Genomic DNA, 18,832 nt, shown 5'->3' on the forward strand with positions numbered 1-18,832 from the left:
TTGGGTTCATTTAACCCTAATCCTAAATTCTCCTCCCAGTGCAGATCCTCAACCCCTCCAAAGCTCTGCTCATGCTCTGTGGCCCCTCCCAGGCTCCCCTCTCCCCACTCCACAGCCACAGTTTCTTCCTGGGGATGAGCAGATCCTCCCTGAGCTGAGCTGCTTCCTGGGCAGGATCTTGGGGAAACCCCAGTGGACAATAATACTAGTGGTGCTGACAGCAGCTCATGTTTCATATTTGCAAACATTTTCTTCTTTGATCCTTGTAACAACTTTGTGAGATTAGTGCTGTTATCCCCATTTTGCAGATAAGAAAACTGAGGCACAGATTAGCTAGGACTTGCCCAGAGTCACACAGTGCTTGATTTAGGAACTAAACCCTGGGGTGAACCAAGGGTCCCCATCATCCTCCCATGGTCCCTGGCTCCAGAACCAGCCCGCTACACCCTGTGGCTCCATGACCAGCTGATCCTGGGGCCTAAAATAAAGGGTCTCCACCTTCTCTACCCTAGCATGAAGCAGAAGGCCATGGAAATGAAAAGAAGCATTTACTGGTGATCTGGTGGTCATGGGATTGTGGGAATGATTGATTCTGGAGTTGTGTGATCCCCACTGGAGGATTTGAGGCTGAGCGGACTAGACCTCAGAGTTCTTAAAGGAAAGGAAAGGAAAGGAAAGAAAAGAAAAGGAAAGGAAAAGAAAGAGGAAAGGAAAGGAAAGAGGAAAGGAAAGGAAAAGAAAGAGAAAAGGAAAGGAAAGAGGAAAAGAAAGGAAAAGAAAGAGGAAAGGAAAGGAAAGGAGAAAGGAAAGGAAAGGGGAAAGGAAAAGAAAGGGGAAAGGAAAAGAAAGGGGAAAGGAAAGGAAAAGGGAAAGGAAAGGAAAGGGGAAAGGAAAGGAAAGAGGAAAGGAAAGGAAAGAGGAAAGAAAATGTCCTCAAAGGCCCTTTCTAGTACTCCATCTTTTTTTTAAAATTAGTGATATTTTTTTTCCAATTACACGTAAAGATAGATAGTTTTCAACATTCTTCTTTGTAAGATTTTGCATTCCAAAATTTTTCTCTTTCCTTTCTCAAGACAGCAAACAATCTCAGGGAGGTCTACGTGTACAAACATGTTAAGCATATTTCCATATTAGTCATGTTGTAAAAGAAAAACTGAATAAAAGGGAAAACCACGAGAAAGAAAGAAGAAGTAGAAATAGTCGGCTTCGATCTGCATTCAGTCTCCATAGTTTTTCTCTCTGGATGTGGAGAGTTTTTCCCCTATAAATGATGGAACTGTCTTGGATCACTGTAGTGCTGAGAAGACTTGCTCTTCATCTTTCCCTTCATAATCCCCGAATCTCATTGTCCTCCTTTGTAAAATGAGATTGGAGCAGCCCACTTTGGAGAACCTCTCCATTAAATTGTGGAGAAAAGGCAATTCTGTGGCTACAACAGAAGTTCAGATGCTGAAGGCATTTGGTAGGAAGAGACTTTGGAGCCTTCAAGAGGAGATTCCACCCTTGAGCTCTCTATGAAAGGGTATTTCTCTTTACCTCTTGCAAGGACTCTGTAAATGAGAATTTAACCATTAAAATAGTCCCTAATGCTTGCCTCCACCCCCCTCTAGTGGCCTAATTGGAAATAGCAGCAGCCACATTGTTCTTTACCCAGGGAGGGAGGTGAAGGGATCTTTGGATGGTTATGGGCTCATCATATCATAGAAAGAGAGCGGGAGGTCACTCAGAGGCTTTCCGTCCCTTCTCCCTCCCCAGGGGAAAGGTCTGGCAATTTAAAAGCCCAATTTCAAGGATTTTCAAAAAAGCGATTTTTATCATTAGCCTTTGTTTTGAGATCCCTTAACGTCCCATTGTATCTCTCCCCGTCCCAGAGAGTCACCGATCTGAGGAACTGTTAAAAACCTGTTATATGCTTGCAGGACTCCACCCCCAGATCTCCCCACCTCTGCAAAGACACAGGGTAGAAGGAGCCTCGACTATCTCTTCTTTGGCGCAAGGTGTTTTGTCGTTAAAGTTTCTCAGAACTCTCCAGTTTTCTTCTTCGAGGTCTCTTTCTGATCTGGACTTTGGATTTCAGTCACCAGAGAGCAAACAGCAGGATTGCCTGGAAAATGACAAGTACTTATTATATAGGAGCTTGGATCTAGCTAGTTTATTTTACATGTATATTATATATATATATATATAACTTATATATGTAAATAAACACAAATATATATAAATAATATATATTTTTATATGTAACTTATATATGTAAATAAATACATAAAAACAATATTATATATTTTATATATATAACTTATATATGTAAATGATACATACATATATATATATTATATATATATTTAATCTAGGTAATTTAGTGGATAGAGCACTAGAATTGGATTTACCTGAGCCTCAGGTACTAACTGGGCAAGTCATTTAACTTCCTTCATCCTCAGTTTACTCCTTTGTAAAATGGGAATAATCACCTTCTAGACTAAATATGAAGTTAAAATGAGATCTTTTTACAAGTTCATTGCAAGCCTTCAGATGACCTATAAATGCTAGTTAATACTATGCCTGTTACTAGTTTGAGTTTATTACATTTCGTGCAATACCAGAACTCCCTGTTTGTGCCCCTCCTGAACGTCCTCTGCCCCCGTCTGTGCATTTTGAATCTTTTAAGGTTCGGGTTTTGAGGGTGTCTGCCAAGTGTTCGTTAAACGGCATTTTGATGTTTTACTTTTTTGGTCCCAGACGCAATAAGTTCCAACAACCCACGCGTCATCGATGATGCTCGAGCGCGGAAACTGTCAAATGACCTGAAGAGATGCACGTACTACGAGACATGTGCGACCTACGGCCTGAACGTGGAACGCGTGTTCCAAGACGGTAAATCTCGATGCTTTTGTCCGCCTCGTCTAGGTCGTAGGGAAGCCTTCCGGAAGATGGCACCTGTGCCCATCGGTGCCCTCTACCCGTGGAGAGATGCCCATGAGCCGTAGGAGCATGTGCACATACACTGTTACACACTGAGAGTCGGAATGGATCTTTGTCATCCGTGCTTCCTCTTGGTGTCTTAGGGTTGGATTTGGGCAGTGCCCTGGGAGGGGCTCCCGAGTGTCTTTAGATCATTCTGTATGGTCATTGGTTAGGTCATTGATGCAAAAAATTGCATCAGCATGAGGAACTCTAATTCTTTTTATTTTTTAGCTTTTAATTTTCAAAATATATACATAGTAGTTTTTAACATTCAGCCTTGGCAAACCTGTTCCAAATTTTTCTCCCACTCCCCTAGACAGCAAGGGGATATGTTAAACACGTGCAATTCTTCTAGACACATTTCCACAATTATTTTGCTGCACAAGAAAAATCAGCTCAAAAAGGAAAAAATGAGAAAGAAAACAAAATGCGAGCAAACCACAACAAAAAAAGTGAAAATACTAGGTTGTGATCCACACTCAGTTCCCATAATCCTCTCTCCATTAGGAGTCTATTGGAACTGGTCTGAATCAGCTCTTTGTTGAAAAAATCCCCGTCCATCAGAATTGATCCTTGTATAACCTTGTCGTTACTGTGTACGATGTTCTTTCAGTTCTACTCATTTCACTTCTCTTTGTAATCATCCTGTTGGTCATTTCTTACCGAACAATAATATTCCATAACATTCATATACCACAATTTACCCAGCCATTCTCCCATTGATGGGCATCCCTTCATTTTCCAGTTTCTGGCCACTACAAACAGGGCTGTTACAAACACTTTGGCACATACAGGTCCCTTTCCCTCCTTTAAGATCTCTTTGGGGTATAAGCCCAGTAGAGACACTGCTGGGTCCAAGGGTCTGCAGTTTGAAAGCCCCCTGGGCACGGTTCCGTATTGCTCTCCAGAATGGGACTCGGTTCTTAGAAGTTTCACCATTGTGTGGTCAGTCACTTCTCTGACAAAGGTCCCGACCAGGGACCCGGGAGGACTTGGGGGATGGGCTTTGGGAGAACCATCTTGAAGTCAGTCAGGTCCCCTCTGGCCAATGTGCCGCGGAGCCCCTCGGACGGGAGCAAGGCTTTCCCTGAATGGGACGGCAAACTCCCCGCTCATCGTGGGTCCTGTTCTGGAACGGCTCTCCCTCTCGGCAGCCTCAGGGAAGGCTTGTGCTTTGCTTTTGGGAGCCTGGTGAGTTATCGGACCGTGCTTAAGGAGAGGGGGCAATGAAAGCTTTTACCCCATCTCAGAGGGGTTTCTGTCTGCTCAGATGTGGGGACGTTTTGTGGACCGATGCAAACATTAAGTCAGACCTAAAAGACTTCAGAGGTCCTCCAGAATCATTCTTCCATTGTTACAGATGAGCAAACTGAGGCTGAGGGAGGACATATGGAGAAAAAGCGTCAGGTAGAATTTGAGTCCATATCATGTGACTCCAGAGCCGGGGCATCTTGCCCAGTTGCTGTAGCCTCCCCTTCCCTCCCCACCCCCTCCTGTCTGTACCACGCCCCCTTGACTAGCCCTGTGCCTTCTTTGCAAAGATTAGAATGTCAGCATTTAGGGGAGAGGCCTCTGGATCTCGTCCTCACCTCCCGTCGAACACCCCTCACTCTCTTCTGGGCTTTCCCCCAGCTGCTGCGCCGCCAGTCTGGATGTAATGAACTTCTTGTGGGGGACCATCCTATAAATCTATCCTACCAGGGGAGGGGGGGGGGGAGTAGCGTTCCCAGATCTGTCAGGAGTAAAAGAAAGATGTCAGAGGGATCATGCTGGGCCCTAAAAGGCCACCCCCGAGTGCCCAAGCACCGAGAAGCAGGGGGCAGGCTCTGCCACGGCCCTGAGGAGCCAAATACTAGGTGAATCCTACCTCTGGGAGCTTACAGATCCCACGCAATCCGGGCCCTTCCCCGGGACATGCTCTTTCCGTTAAAGGGCCTCCAATCCTCAGAGCTAGGGGGCGTCCACTTCTTCTTTTATCACCTGCTGGGATAAGAGCAAACGCCCAGTGCCCCCGGCCCTTCCCTTTGCTCCCCCTTTTCATGGATTTAAAGCACACACACGGCAGTCTCGGGGTTCCCCCTGGTGGTCACAGGGAAATCCTCCCATCACCACAGTGGGGCGAGATTTCAGTGAGAGCTCACTGCTGATGCTGATGCTGTGATTTTTTCAGAAATCACAGATTCCCTTGATCCTCCCTATAAAATAAAAACAAAATCTGGAAAGAAGGGAGCGAGGGGGCAGGAGCACACGAATGAATTTTTTTTTCATCCATATTCAATCAGTATTGTTTGGGAGTGTTCATCTGAACAAGAAGAAAAAAAAAAAACTACCCTTAAGGGAAATCAAATATCAGGAAGTAATAAATGCGTTTTTACAAATGAGGCAGCAGCCCCGTCTCCTCCACTTCATTTTTTTTTTATTTTGAAACATTTTCCTAATCGTATTTGATTTTTCAAATCCATACAAAGATGATTTTCGACCATTCATTCATAAGCCTTTGTGTTCCAAATCTTTCTCCCTCCCTCCTTATCTCTTTCCTCCCCTGGACAACAGATAACCCAATGTAGGTTAAAAATGTTCAGTCCTTTTAAACGTATTTCCATATTTGTCCCGTTGCACAAGAAAAATCAGATAAAAAAATTAGATCGGGCCCCAGGAGGCAGGGTTAGGAAGGACACGCGGCCGGTGCAAAGAATCGGGCTTCCAAGAGGAAGAGCTTTCCCAGAGTGCCGCAGGAGGCGGTAAGCTGCCCATTCTCGGAGATCTCCAGGCAGGGATTGTCAGGAACAAGAGGAGACTCTTGCTCAGGTACAGGTGGGCTGAGCTGGCCTCTGGAGTCCCTCCTGAGCTCACAGTCATGGGCGAGCTCATTGAGTAACCTGTACACATTGGACTGTTCCTGCCATTCACCACAGGGACAGAGTTTGAATCTGGAGGTCACAGGGAGAGAAATGTGCCGGAAGTGCCCGGTGACTCTGGCCTCCCGCTCCAGGAGACCACGGCCTGGGGAGAGTTCGACGGGGATGGCCTGTTCTTCCCTTCCCCCTTTTAATCTTCAGTTCCAGTAAACGCAGTGCAGCCGCTTGATCCTAATTAAAGAGAAACTGGGCCTAATTAAGGCGGTAAATGGAGCCGGCTTGCTGGGGAACCCACTGCAGTCAGTAGATCATCGTTTGACTCAATCATCATTTGGAATTTCCTCCGATTTCAGCATCTCCTTGTAATCTCCGCCGCTCCAGCCTTTCGTAGTTGGTGCTTTCCAAATTCACAAATGTCGGTCGGGATTATTTCATTTCTTCCCGTCATGGGATTGCGGCACTGGGATGCCGGGGGACCCAGCTGTGCCCCCTCCCCTTGGAGGTTCGCCATAGCTTCTATCGTCTGTGGAAAGACCATTCTGAAAGAATATAGCGTCAGTAATACAACCAAGAACCGCGGAAGATGCAGGCGGGGCTGCCGGCTCCACTCGGAGATATACTTGATGGGCTCCCAAGATGGAGGGGACCCGCAGAGCAGAGCCGGGGGCAGGGGGGCACCTCACCTTGGATCGGGGCTCAGAGAAAGGCTCGGCTGTGGCCTGGTGTTTCCTTATTTGTAAAGCGAGGGGGTTGGACCCGGCAATTTCTGAGATTGCTCGAACCCTAAGGAAGTCATGGCAGAAATCAGCTTGTCCTTTTTGGCCCCTAAAACCAAGGGGTGGAACAGTGGGTGAAAACCGCCACCCGCCGAGCAGATTCGAGGCTGGTTTAAGGGGAGAAAGTTCTTACCAATGAGAGCAGCGGCTGGATGTGATGGGAGGTAGCAGGGGCCCTCCGGGGAGAGCCGAGCACAGCACGGGGGACCACGCGTCCAGCGGAGCAGAGCACACCGTTGTTTTCCAGGCGTGGGTTGGTTGGGCGGCTGCCAAGTTCCCTTTAAATTCTGGAATTCTATGATCATTTATATTCTTTTAGCACTTTATAAATGCCGCTGATGTTAAATATCAGGATGTCGGCATTCCCTGGTCCCCCGACTAGGAGCTCATTTTCTTCTTCTCCACCTTGCTGTGCCGGCTCCAACTTCTCCAGCTTCTCTCTGTTTACTATCTCCGTGATTCCCCGGGAAACAACCTTACAATCATCTGGGAAGGGAGCGGGTTTGGTGGCCATGTGTCTAGTTCAGCAAGTGATTATTAGATAGGATGGATGGATGGACAGATAGACACTCAAATGCATGAATAGATGAATAGATAGATGGAAAGATAGGCAGACAGATGAACAAATGGATGGACAGACAGACAGATAAATAGATGTACAGGACAGGTAGAAAGATAAGATAGACAACTGGATAGATGAATAGATAGGCAGATGGATTGACAGATTATAGACAGGCAGATGGGTGGATGGATGGATAAATAGATAGACAAAGGAATAGTTGAACGGGTAGAAAGAGACAGATGAATAGAAAGATGGATGGATGTGTAAATAAAAGAACAAATAGAATAGATAGACAGACGGATAGATGGACACGTAGACTGGTAAGACTAATGGATGAATAGAGAGATGAATAAATGGACAAATAGAGATAGAGACGAATGGACAGAGATAACAGATATAGACAGATAGATAGATGAACAGAGATACACAGATGGATGGGTAGATAGATTGACAGACACAGATGAACAAATGGATGAATGACTAGACAGATAAATGCACTGACAGATGAATAGATGTACAATACAGGGAGAGAGATAGACAACTGGGCAGATGAACAGATAGATGGACTGACAGATTATAGACAGACAGGCAGACAGATGGACACACCTACTGATGGATGCACGGAGAAATAGATAAATGAATAGATGGATAAGTAGAGAGAGAGAGATGAGTGGACAGATGGATGGATGGATGGATGAACAAACAAACAGATGAATGGACAGACATTCAGACAGATGGATATAGACTGGTAAGACAGATGGGACAAGTGGAGAGAGATGATGGACAGATGATTAGACAGATGAGTGGACACACATAGACTGATAAAATGGATGGCTGGGGGAGTGAATGGCTGGATGATAGGTTAATGGATAGACAGATAGACAGATGGGCAGATGGCGGGACAGATGGATAGATGGATGCACGGACAGACAGTTTGGTAGCAGAAAAAGTACAAAGACAGGGAGTCAGGCCAGGCTTGCGATCCAGAAGATCCGAGTTCCAAATCTGCCTCTTACGCCTGCCAGACACGTCGTAGCCAGTCGTAGCCAGTCGTAGCCAGTCGTCTCTCTCAGCCCCAGCGTCAGTTCTGCGAGCCTAATTAGAGAAGAGTTGCGGGTCTGCAGCAGGGGAGGGCGTTTCCATCCTGGGAGCTCCCTTCCCCAGGAAACCCCCAAGGTCTATAAATGGAAGCATTTAATGAGACTTGGTCTGTCTCTAGAGTGACGGAGATGTGCGTGCTAGAATGGCCACTGTTTGTATGTAGGAAATGAGGAAAAGAACCTTAGAGCTGATACACTGTAATGTGCTTCTGAGGATGTTAAATATTTTTAGAAATCAGCAAGTGGTTTAATTGTTAATGAGAGATTTATGACGTGGTAATGATTCATCGATGGCCATGAACAGCAAGTGGGATGTGGTCAGTTCCTTCACAGACAATGTTAGGTACCTACTATGCGTCGGGCATTCTCCCAGGCTTGGGGATCACAAACAGGCCGAGGACGGTCCCTGCTCCCGGCAGCCAGGAGTCTAACGGGGGAGATGGGAGGACGACCGCACAAAGAGCGCACGGACGGGGCAAATCGGAGCGAGCGCCGGCTGTGGAGCCGGAGCCCGCGTCCCGTCTCTGCGCTCGGTCCCTGGGGATCGGGGGCTGGAGGTTACCAGCCTCCCTCTGCCTCTGGTTTTCATCTAGGCATTGAGAAGGTCTCATAACCGGCTCCCGAGGCTTCTTCTCCCTTTGAGCCGATAACCTGTTTCTGTTTGTTTCTCCAAGACCCGCCCGGGAAGTCCCAAGTCCAAAAACCCTCCTTGCTTTCCCCAAACTGCGGTGCAGCGGGGGTGTCCCTGGAGCCACGTGAGCTGCCGCCGTCTCCGTGGTCGTTGCCAGCTCCGGATGAGGAGCTCGGCGCTTCCAGAGCCGCTTCCCAGCTCGGATTCGGGAGCCCGCGGCCGAGGGGCCCGTCCGGAGATTCAGGGAGCTCCGCCGGTCAGTTTTATTCCCTGGCTCCTGGAAAGCCCTGCAGCCCCGGCCCGGGGGGAGTCGGGCCCACACGCACCGGCTTTCCTGTGAAGCATCTTGGAGCACGCGGGGCTGCCCTGGGAGCTCTATCCAGGGGCAAAGTGGGACTGGCAGCAGGTGGGGGGGAGGGGACGGGCCTTCTGCGAAATGGCCGAGTGTGGCCGGGAGGCACTGACGGTGTCAGTTGGGTCAGCCCTTGGGGGAGGGGGGTCCCTGGTGGGGGGAGGTGAGAGATAGACAGGGGGAGTGGGAGGGACAGAGAGGAAGAGAGACTGAGAGACAGAGAAAGAGAGACAGGGGGAGGGAGAGAGAGACAGAAGGAGGAGAGGGTGCATCCCTGTGCTGGGATGAGCTTCTGAGATGATAAGGAGGGGTGTGCGTGAGAGAGACGGGGTAAGTGGAGGGAGGGAGAGAGAGATAGAAAGACAGAAAGAGGGACTGAGAGACAGACAGAGACAGAGACAGAAATGGTGACAGAGACAGACACAGAGGCAGGAAGAGAGACAGAGAGACAGAGGGAGGAGAGGGAGAGAAGGAGAGGGCCGGGGCAGGGAGTTTGTGGATTTGCGGCTGGTCAGAAGGAGAGTGTGACGGACGCTGCCAGTGCCGGGGGGACACTAGGATGCGGTCACTAGTCCCTCTCCTGCTGACGCTCCTTCGGACTCGGCCTGCTCAGCTGTTCCCTTCCCCGCTTTGGGGGACGTGCCCTCCACGCTCTTTGGTCAGTGCCTCTGGGCATCGGCGCGGCTGGCTCGGCGCTTCGCCCTCCAGGCCCTTTGCCGCCCTTGCCCGGGCTGCGGCTGCCCCCAGGCCGGCTACCTCTGCTGCCAGGCTTGCAGGCCGGGTGGGGGCCTGGACGGGCCCGGCAGAGCGGAGATGCCACTGGCTCGTGTGTCGGGGGCCGGTCACGGTCGAGTTTTGCTTCGGACACTCAGCGGGGCGGCCGTGGGGGAGGCGACGATCCCCGGTCCTCATTCTGGCTTCGTTCTAGCTCGGGGACTCCCTGCGGCGACCTCGCCCTTCTCAGTCTCAGGTTCCTCCTTTTCGCACGGCAGCGGCCGCCCCAGGGCCATGGGAGGACCGCGGGGGAGACCGGAATCTTACCCGACCGGGAAGTGCCCCGGGAATGGGAGCCCTTGGGCGCTGCTGCTGTCCCCGTGCCCCCCGAGGGCATGAGAAAGTCCCTTGGGGCACCCAGTGGCCGTCTCCCGCCATTGCCGCCTTGGCTTGTCATTCCCTACAAAATACAGTCATTCTGTCTCCTAACCCCGGAGGAAGCCCCTTCAGAGTGAATGGGGGGACCCCTTGCACTGGGGGGGCAGGTCCTCATCCTTTCCGCCTGTGACCGAGTTTTCTGGTTCTGGGACATTCTTGGGGTTCTGGAAGCTGGAACCGGGCGCCGGAAAGTGGGTCCCTGGCTCCTGGGGACGCTGAGCAAGGCTCGGGTTTGCACGTTCCCCGTGAGCGGGAGCCCTGCCCGAGCCCAGGGGAACGAGCGCTCGCCTTTATTCCCATGGGTCCCTCCCACACGTGGCGTGTTCGCCCGGGGGTCCGCACCGATTCCTGGGCCCGCCTGGGAGCGTGCTTGGCTCCCTTTGGCTTGGCCTGAGACTCTCGGGGCCGAGCTCTTGCCCCCCGGGCAGCTCAGGCTCCTGCAGACCCGCGTGGGAACCAACGTGGGGCTTTACCTGGAATTAGCTCCCAGGCAACTGTGGATTAACTGCAAACTCCCGCCTCAGGCAGCCTTCTCCCAAGTTCTAGAGCGCTCCCATTCACTCCTACACACCCCCACGTGCCCCCACACCCTCCCACGCCCTCCCACGCGCCCCCATGTGCTCCGGGATCACAGGCCATTTGGGAAGGAGACTCGGCTTTGGGTCCGGGCGGCCGGCTCCAGAAGGGCCCGGGTTCGAACGTAGCCCCTGAATCCGTATGACTGAGGAAGTCACCCGACCTGAGACCCATTTCCTCAACTCAGATGGGGACGGAGCCATATCGTTTACCCAAAGTTTGGATCCGGGAGGGAGCGTGGAGTCCGACCGGCGCGTTTGACAGATGAGGGAAACTGAGGCCTTGGGAGACTAGAGAAGGAGCGTCAGGTTTCTGAGCTGGAAATGGCTGCAGCAACTTCCGGTCGCGTTTGCTGAAGAGAAGCTCGAGTTCTAGAAGGGTTAAAAGCCCAGACTTGGCAAGATTGAATCTGGGTCCTGCTGGCTTCCCATGTGTCCTGTTGCTTTTTAACTGTTCACACACCGTCCACGGGCCGGTTCCGAGAGATACGAAGACCGCGTTGCAGACACTCAGCCCCCCAGGGACCCATCCCTCCTCCCCTCCCCCCCCGGGCGCCCGAGAGACCCACGTGAGGCAGTGTAGACAAAGCACTTGTGAAATCCAAAACACCTGCCAGCCCTGGTTCCTGTGGGAGGCGGTCGGCTTCGGGGCTGGACCCGGAGGCAGGAAGCCAGACGCTGGCCCGAGTCCCCTCGTCTCTCAGTGTCCCCGAGCAGCCCTCACTGGCAGAGCGGTGAGAAGCTGCGTTCGTGGGGAGGGTTTCCACACTGGGAGTGCCCCCCGAGCAATCCTCTCCCTCACTGGCAGAAGCCTGGGGAGCTGCCCCCAAAATGAGTTAGTCTGGCCCCTCTAATGTGTCCCCTAAGGCTTTTGTTGGTAGAAACTGGGCCCGCCAGTAGTGTCCCTGTATGTGCATGTGTCCATGTGTGTGTCCGTGTGCGTGTGTGTGTCCGTGTGCGTGTGCTCACGCAGCCCTAGCGATACCTGAATTAGCTCCCCGCCCCTCACAGAATTGAACCTTTAAAATGTCATTAGTAAGTGTTCTCCATTTCCATTTCCCCATTAAGAGCATTCTCTTCTGCTCATAAAGTGAATTTTGTCAATGACACTGAAAATGATGATTTTAATATTTCTTGTCGGCGCGGCCGCGCTCGCGCGCTTTGCCCCGGGATCCCTCGCTAATGCCTTTCGCCTGCTCGACTTGGCCCGATGTGCTATTAATGCGGACAAATGGCTTTTATTTTGGTTCATGATCTGTTCATAATTGCACGCTTTTCTGCTTTCCCTAATTTTTTTTTAAATGATCAAATGATGATGTCCTTTCTGACCCACTTAACTCGCCTTCCTATAAAAGCGCCCTACGTGATCCCCGGGGACGTCCCCGCCTGCCAGGGCTGGCGACCCCCGGGAACGTCCCCCCTACCTGGGGCCGGCGACCCCCAGGAACGTCCCTCCTACCTGGGGCCGGCGACCCCCAGGAACGTCCCCACTATCTGGGACCAGTGACCCCTGGGAATGTCCCCCCTACCTGGGGCCGGCGATGCCTGGGAACATCCCCACTACCAATGATCCCCAGGGACGTCCCCGCCACCCAGAGCAGACGGATTCCTCCTGGAGCTCCCTGCGCTAAAGTGACGGCAGCTCTGGTCCCCGTCCCCCCCTCGCCCTCGGCTCCGGGGCTCGGGCCGTTTCTCCGATCTGTATCCGCAGCCCTAGTTAAGGAGATCTGGAGATCTGTACCCACGCCCGGACAGCTACCTCAATATCCGCACAGGAACATCTGGGGGAAGGAAAAGGAAAAACATCTACTATATGACACCTACTGTGTGCCCGACACTGTCCTTTATATAGTTCATCTCGGTTTTCACAACCTGCAAAAGTGGGTGCTGTTGTTACCCCCATTTTACATTTGGGGAGACTGAGTCACTTGCCCACAGGGCCCATGCTGGAGCACCGCCCAGCTGCCTTTGCAGCTTTGTAGATAAAGCCGTCCCTGCATTCGTATGAGCCTGTGGGGGCAGACACGTTAAATACGCCGGTATGGAGACTCTGTCTCTGTATGGACACGCACACGCACATGCAGACACACACGCACATGCAGACACACACGCACACACATACACAGACACACATGTGCGCACAGATACACACACACACACAGGAAGTTAGCATGAGATCCTGCGTCACTTTGCCTGCCTCGGTTTCCCCATCTATGAAATGGGGATACTAACATCTATCAACCAAATTATTTGTTAAGTACAATCAGCTTGCAGGTCTTAAGTACCCGATAAAAGCTTATTCTCGTTTTTCTGTGAGGAGCCTGTTGGCGGTGGCCCGGCCTCGGCAGCCAGAAGATCCGTGTTCTGTCCCAGGCTGATCCGCGATGGCCGCCTCAGTGCTCCCGCTAACATTCGGCGGCTGGAGGTTACGAGAGCAGGTCGAGCACGTGGGCTTGTGGGGGAGCTCCCGCAGGGCCTCGAAGTCTGGGTCGGCAGCCTTTGTGTCGCACGCGGTGGCGTCTCCCTTTTGCTGACCGACCGACCGAGGGCTGTTTAAGAACCTCCGGATCCAAGCCGCCCACCAGCGGTTCTCGTGAGTTCTTCGAGCGGCCGTCTCGGTTCTTGGGCCGGGAGGGAGCAGCCCGTGCTGCAGAGCCCAGGAACGGGGGCCTTGGGAGGTTCGGAGAAGGAAGGAAGGCCGGGCAGGGCTGGGGTAGGAGCCGAGCTCGAGGGGCTCGGGCAGTGAGAAGAGTGAGGGGGGTGTTGTAGGAGGCCTGTGCAGGTGGAGGCTCGGGAAGGCAGACGGCCTTGAAGGCCAGGGGGGCACCCAGTATAACCTGCAGGCAGCAGGATCTCTGAGCATCTCTAGCCCGGCATTGGGGCTTCGTAAATCCGCGATTTCTTCATCGTTTGCCTCTGTAGGAAGATGGGTGTAGCTGTACGAGTAAATAGACTGAATTACCCCCCGATAACCCCCGGAATGATCAGATCTTTGGCTGGGGGGGGGGCGCTACTCATGCCTTTTCACCCATATTTCAAGAATTCATTATTTCGTAAAAGCCTGTCCTTTGATATCAGACTCGGCGAAGGAGCTCCCACTCATTCCTTTTCATTAAGGGTGGCAATCAGTGGAATGGATGGAAAATCACCTCTTGGTCCTCCCGCGAATGAGAGGGCAGGGGCTCCTCTCCCCGACGGGCCCCGAGGGCACGGAAGGAGAGGTCGAGGCGGTGGCCAGAGGAACGAGCCGAGCGGGAGCGCCTGGCGATCCTCCGGCTGCGGTAATTACTCCCATTTCGGTTACGGACAGCTGTGACCTTTTGCGGTGCCTCTGGCCATCTTGGAAGTGACGCGCGGCAAGGATGGCTCGTTCGTTACCTCGGAGGAGACAGAGCCGGACCCGGAGCCCCTCGGGAGTCTTCCCTCAGCTCACCGGGGCGGGGCCGCCGGTCCCTCGGAGAGAAAAGGTGGACGCCGTTTTCTTCCGTCCCGTCCAGGGCATCGGAAGGACGAAGGAGGGCCCGCACTGCTCCCTGGCAGCCCGCAGCCTCAGAGCGTCTCCTGGGGCTCTTCGAGGGACGACCTGGGCCGAGTCTCTCAGCTGGGAAGCCTCCGGACGTCAGGGTGGGCGCTCCGTCCGCCCGGTCACTTCCTGCTCTCTTATTCTCAGCAGATGTTTCAGTGCGAACTTGACATTGAGAAGATTAGTTTTGTTGGGATCGAGGCGACCGAGGAAGAAGAATCTAGTTTGGAAGGAAGAGTGTGGCCGGAGGGATAGCGGGAGATGTGGCCGGAGAAGGGAGCGGGAGCCCGAGGGCAAGGCCAGAGTTCACTTTGGCTAAAAAGCCTTGAAGGGGCTAATACAGAAGGAAGGTCTTAAAGGGCAGACTCAGGAATTGACGCATGGCTAGTAAAGGACAGGGAAACGCTTGGGAATCTGAGTAACAATAAAAGCCTTGGGTTCAAGCTTCACGGTCTTGGTTCTGCCCTCGAGACGGAGCAAAACGAGGAGACTTCCTCAGCTCTTCAGCTCCTCGAAGCCACTGTCTCTCCTCCGCCCCTTCCCGCCGGTTCTTGGGCCTCTCGGCCTCTTGCCCTTTCTCCGTCCCCGTAGCCTCCGACGGGGGCTCAGACGGCTCGTCTCCCTCCGCGTCGCCCCACGGCCGCCGCAGGCGCGGGATGAATGGAGGGCATGAGGAGCGAAGGATTCTGAATGAAAGAACGGACTCGAGACTAATTCTGGAAATTTCTCAAGTTTGGCAGCACCTACCGCAGTGGTTTTTAATTACATGCTTTGTTGAAGCTTCCCCGTAATGATCATACCTACTCTGCTTAATTATCACTTGGTTGACTAATGTCTGACTCTTGTATACTCTCGGTTCTAAAGAAGCTGACATCTCAGCAGGAAAGGCCTTTGAAACAAGTGCTTAACCGGAGACAGAGAAGGTAACTTTATTTAGCCCGGCGCTTTGTTATCGGCCCCCCCAAAACAGCTGCGGGGCCCCAGCGGGAAGGAACGATATACGAGGTGACATATGCAAATGAGACCACGCGTCCCCATCCATCCATCCATCCGTCCGTCTGTACAGCTAAAGGAAGGGTGGCTGTGGGTACTAGGGAGGTGGGTGTGCATGTGTTGTAGAAGAGGAGGGAGAAAAAGGGGAAGAAGAAGAGAGAAAGGGGAGGGGGGAAAAGAGAGGCACAGAGATGGCGGGGAAACCTTTGCAAATCTTAAAGTTCCCATAGATACATTTATCTGCACAAGGAACAAATCTGCAGGAATCCAGCTGCCCCCTCGTCTTTCCAAATCCAACCTTCAGAGACCTTTGTTTTGCCCGGGTCTCTCGGATGCTAGTTCATGGACCAGGCAACCTACTCTCAATCTGTGTATGTGGGAAAATAACACTGATTCTTGCGTTGTTTATATACCATTGTTTCCCAGCTAGAGAATGTAAGTTTCTAAAGGAAGATGCTGCTTTTATGGGCTCTTGCTGGGTACCGAGTAGGTGCTTTTGTTGGGCCCTTGTGTTTCCCTTATACTGAGTAGGAGCTTTTGTTGGGCCTTTGTGTTCCCTTCATACTGAGTAGGAGCTTTTGTTGGGCCCTTGTATTCCCTTCATACTGAGTAGGAGCTTTTGTTGGGCCCTTGTATTCCCCTCGTACTGAGTAGGTGCTTTTGTTGGGCCCTTGTGTTCCCTTGTACTGAATAGGAGCTTTTGTTGGGCCCTTGTGTTCCCTTCATACTGAGTAGGTGCTTTTGTTGGGCCCTTGTGTTTCCTTGTACTGAGTAGGTGCTTTTGTTGGGCCCTTGTGTTCCCCTCGTACTGAGTAGGTGCTTTTGTTGGGTCCTTGTGTTTCCTTGTACTGAGCAGGTGCTTTTGTTGGGCCCTTGTGTTCCCCTCGTACTGAGTAGGTGCTTTTGTTGGGCCCTTGTGTTTCCTTGTACTGAGTAGGTGCTTTTGTTGGGCCCTTGTGTTCCCTTGTACTGAGTAGGTATCTCACAAATTCTACTGAGTTGAATGAGTGAAAATCCATTCTCAGAACCTCAGCTACACTCAAATGTCAAGTTCCAAGGCTCCATTTATGTGGATTTGTAGTTGGTTATTTTGGGGCGCTTCCCTGTACGGCACTTTCCTTCCCTCGTGAGGGTAAGTGAGAATTGCCTCTCTATCTCTAGTGTACATAGTAGGACATATTATTAAAGCTCCATCGGCCCTAAGACTTCAGGCACCCTGTTCAAAAGCCGGGGTTTAGGTGACGTTAATGAAGTGGTCTTGAGATTTTCAGGCACTGTCCCATTGACCCTTGTGACCGGCTCTGTGAAAGGCCGTGTCATTACTATTAACCCCATTTTGCAGTGAAGAAGCTGAGTGGGAGCATGTGCCCAAAGCCGTGCAGGGCTCGGGACTAGAACTGAGAGCTCAGTGACGTCTCCCTTTGTCAGGAGATGAAACCGGCCCTCTCCGATCCCGCGCCGGCCCAGGCTGCGGGACTTCAAATCAGATTCTCTGGCTTGGCCACGGGTTGGAGTCTCCAAGTAACCTCGACGGAGCTTATCTCCTCGTTCTAATGCGGGATCTCACTTATCCCCTCGTTTTAACTCGGGATCCCATTTATCGTCCCCCCGTTTCAGTGCAGGATGGGTTTGTGTGGAGCCAGAGGCCCTGGGTCCAGATCCCACCCGTTCTCCTTGAAGACTTTGGTTGGAGGCGTGGAGAACAGGTGACTTTTTAGAGCTCCCGTCTAACCCCGCCCAAGTCGGCTACAAAAAGGGAAGATCCCTGAACTGGCCGTCCTGGGAAGACCCACTTCCTCCTCCTCCTCATGGACCTTCCTCCATGGCGGCTCCCCCCCAGAGCATGGCATGTAGTTCAGCCGGCAGCCACCAGGGGGCACTGTTGCCACGCAGAAAGCTGGCCGGCTCCTTCCGCTCTTTCTCCTTTTGCAGACGCAATAAACGGAGCAGTCGTTTCAGGCGACCATTTAGACCCGTAATAAGACACAGTCCATAAAGCGTGTGAAGTTCCTGGATCAGCAGTACGGGGAGGCCCGAGTCAGGAAGTGGAACTCAGTGGAGGGAGGGCCTTGTCAGGAGCCAAAAGTGGAATTGAACACAAGCACCGCGTCCCCCAGTACATTTAGGGTGATTTCCAGGCCCTCAGACCTTCCCCACCTTCTTTTTCTTTTCTTCCTTCTCCTCTTCCTCGGAACCAAAGAGGAAGCAAAATTCAGGCTGTGGACTGGCTGCTTTGTAGAATATTTAAGGGATTTTTCTATCAAAAAAAAAACCCCACATGTTTTTAAAATAATTATTTTAAAATTTAAAAAAAAATTAAAATTTTATATTTATAAATTATATGTTATATTCATATTTATAAATTATATATAGTAAACTTAACATAATGTTAATATGTTATGTACAATGTAATAATATGCATTATCATATATAATAAATTATATATCAATTATATTTAATTTATAAAATTATAAAAAATAACAACTAAATTTTTCAGTGTCCAGCTGGGGCCTGATGCCAGAGCGCTTCCGCTCCTCAGCCCGGCTCTAAGGCCTTTAAGGCCTCCTTGTGCCTCAAGGAACGACCATAGCATCCTAAAAGGGGAGCCAGGAGGCGCCCAAATGCCCACAAGATAAAGTCGAGAGCTCTTCCCTTGGGTCTTGCCCTTGGATCTCCCACAGACATTTCCAGTGGGTCCATATTCTTGGGTGGAAAAAAAAAAAAAGCTTCCTCCTTATGATCACTGACATTTGGCTCCTTTTGTGCCTTAATTTGACGTATCCCAAGCCTGAGTCTGAGAAGGAAGAGCATGAGAATCTTTGGTCTAATCCAATTCACAGAAACTCTGGCCCAGGGAAATCCCAAGATCCAACTCGGAGCTAGAAAAGACCTTAGAGAACATCTTCTAGGTCTAGATCAAAAGCCACCTGGCCCAACTTTGTCAGCTCACAGATGGAGAAAGTGAGGCTCAAGGAAGAATAATGGATGGCTGTGGCCACACAGCTGGGTGGGATCTGAGCCCAGAGCCTCTGACTCCACAGCCAGTGACCTTGCCTCCTTTAGCTCCCCCTCTTTGAACCTTGAAGCCAGAGAGCTCGCCCAAGAGTTAGGCGGAGAAGGGATCGTGCCCCTCGTATTACGGCTGCCCACCCTGAGGCGCAGGAAGGCGAAGGGATTCCTCGCCATGGCCACACAGCTGGTAAGCGTCCGGTCGCCCCCGGAAGCCTCTGCCTCCTGTCCCTGTGGCCATTCCCGGACATCCTTGTGCATTTCCAGGCGAAAGAGATGAATGTAGAATTCCGTGGGAAGCCTTGGAGCTCTGCCTTTTACAAAAGGCTCGGGGGCT

General features: G+C 51.5%; 1 protein-coding gene across 8 annotated transcripts in view; it reads left to right on the plus strand.

Moving 5' to 3' along the window:
• AGAP1 (ArfGAP with GTPase domain, ankyrin repeat and PH domain 1) overlaps positions 1 to 18,832 on the plus strand; it is a 612,588-nt gene that overhangs the window by 282,494 nt on the left and 311,262 nt on the right. For all 8 annotated transcript variants that reach the window (XM_051999115.1, XM_051999116.1, XM_051999117.1 and 5 more), the window contains one exon: positions 2,740 to 2,874. In XM_051999115.1, the coding sequence (XP_051855075.1) occupies positions 2,740 to 2,874 (135 nt within the window). The remainder of the gene's footprint in view (positions 1 to 2,739; positions 2,875 to 18,832) is intronic.

The sequence above is a fragment of the Antechinus flavipes genome, chromosome 4 (genome assembly GCF_016432865.1).
Source record: "Antechinus flavipes isolate AdamAnt ecotype Samford, QLD, Australia chromosome 4, AdamAnt_v2, whole genome shotgun sequence".
Taxonomy (NCBI): Eukaryota; Metazoa; Chordata; class Mammalia; order Dasyuromorphia; family Dasyuridae; genus Antechinus; species Antechinus flavipes.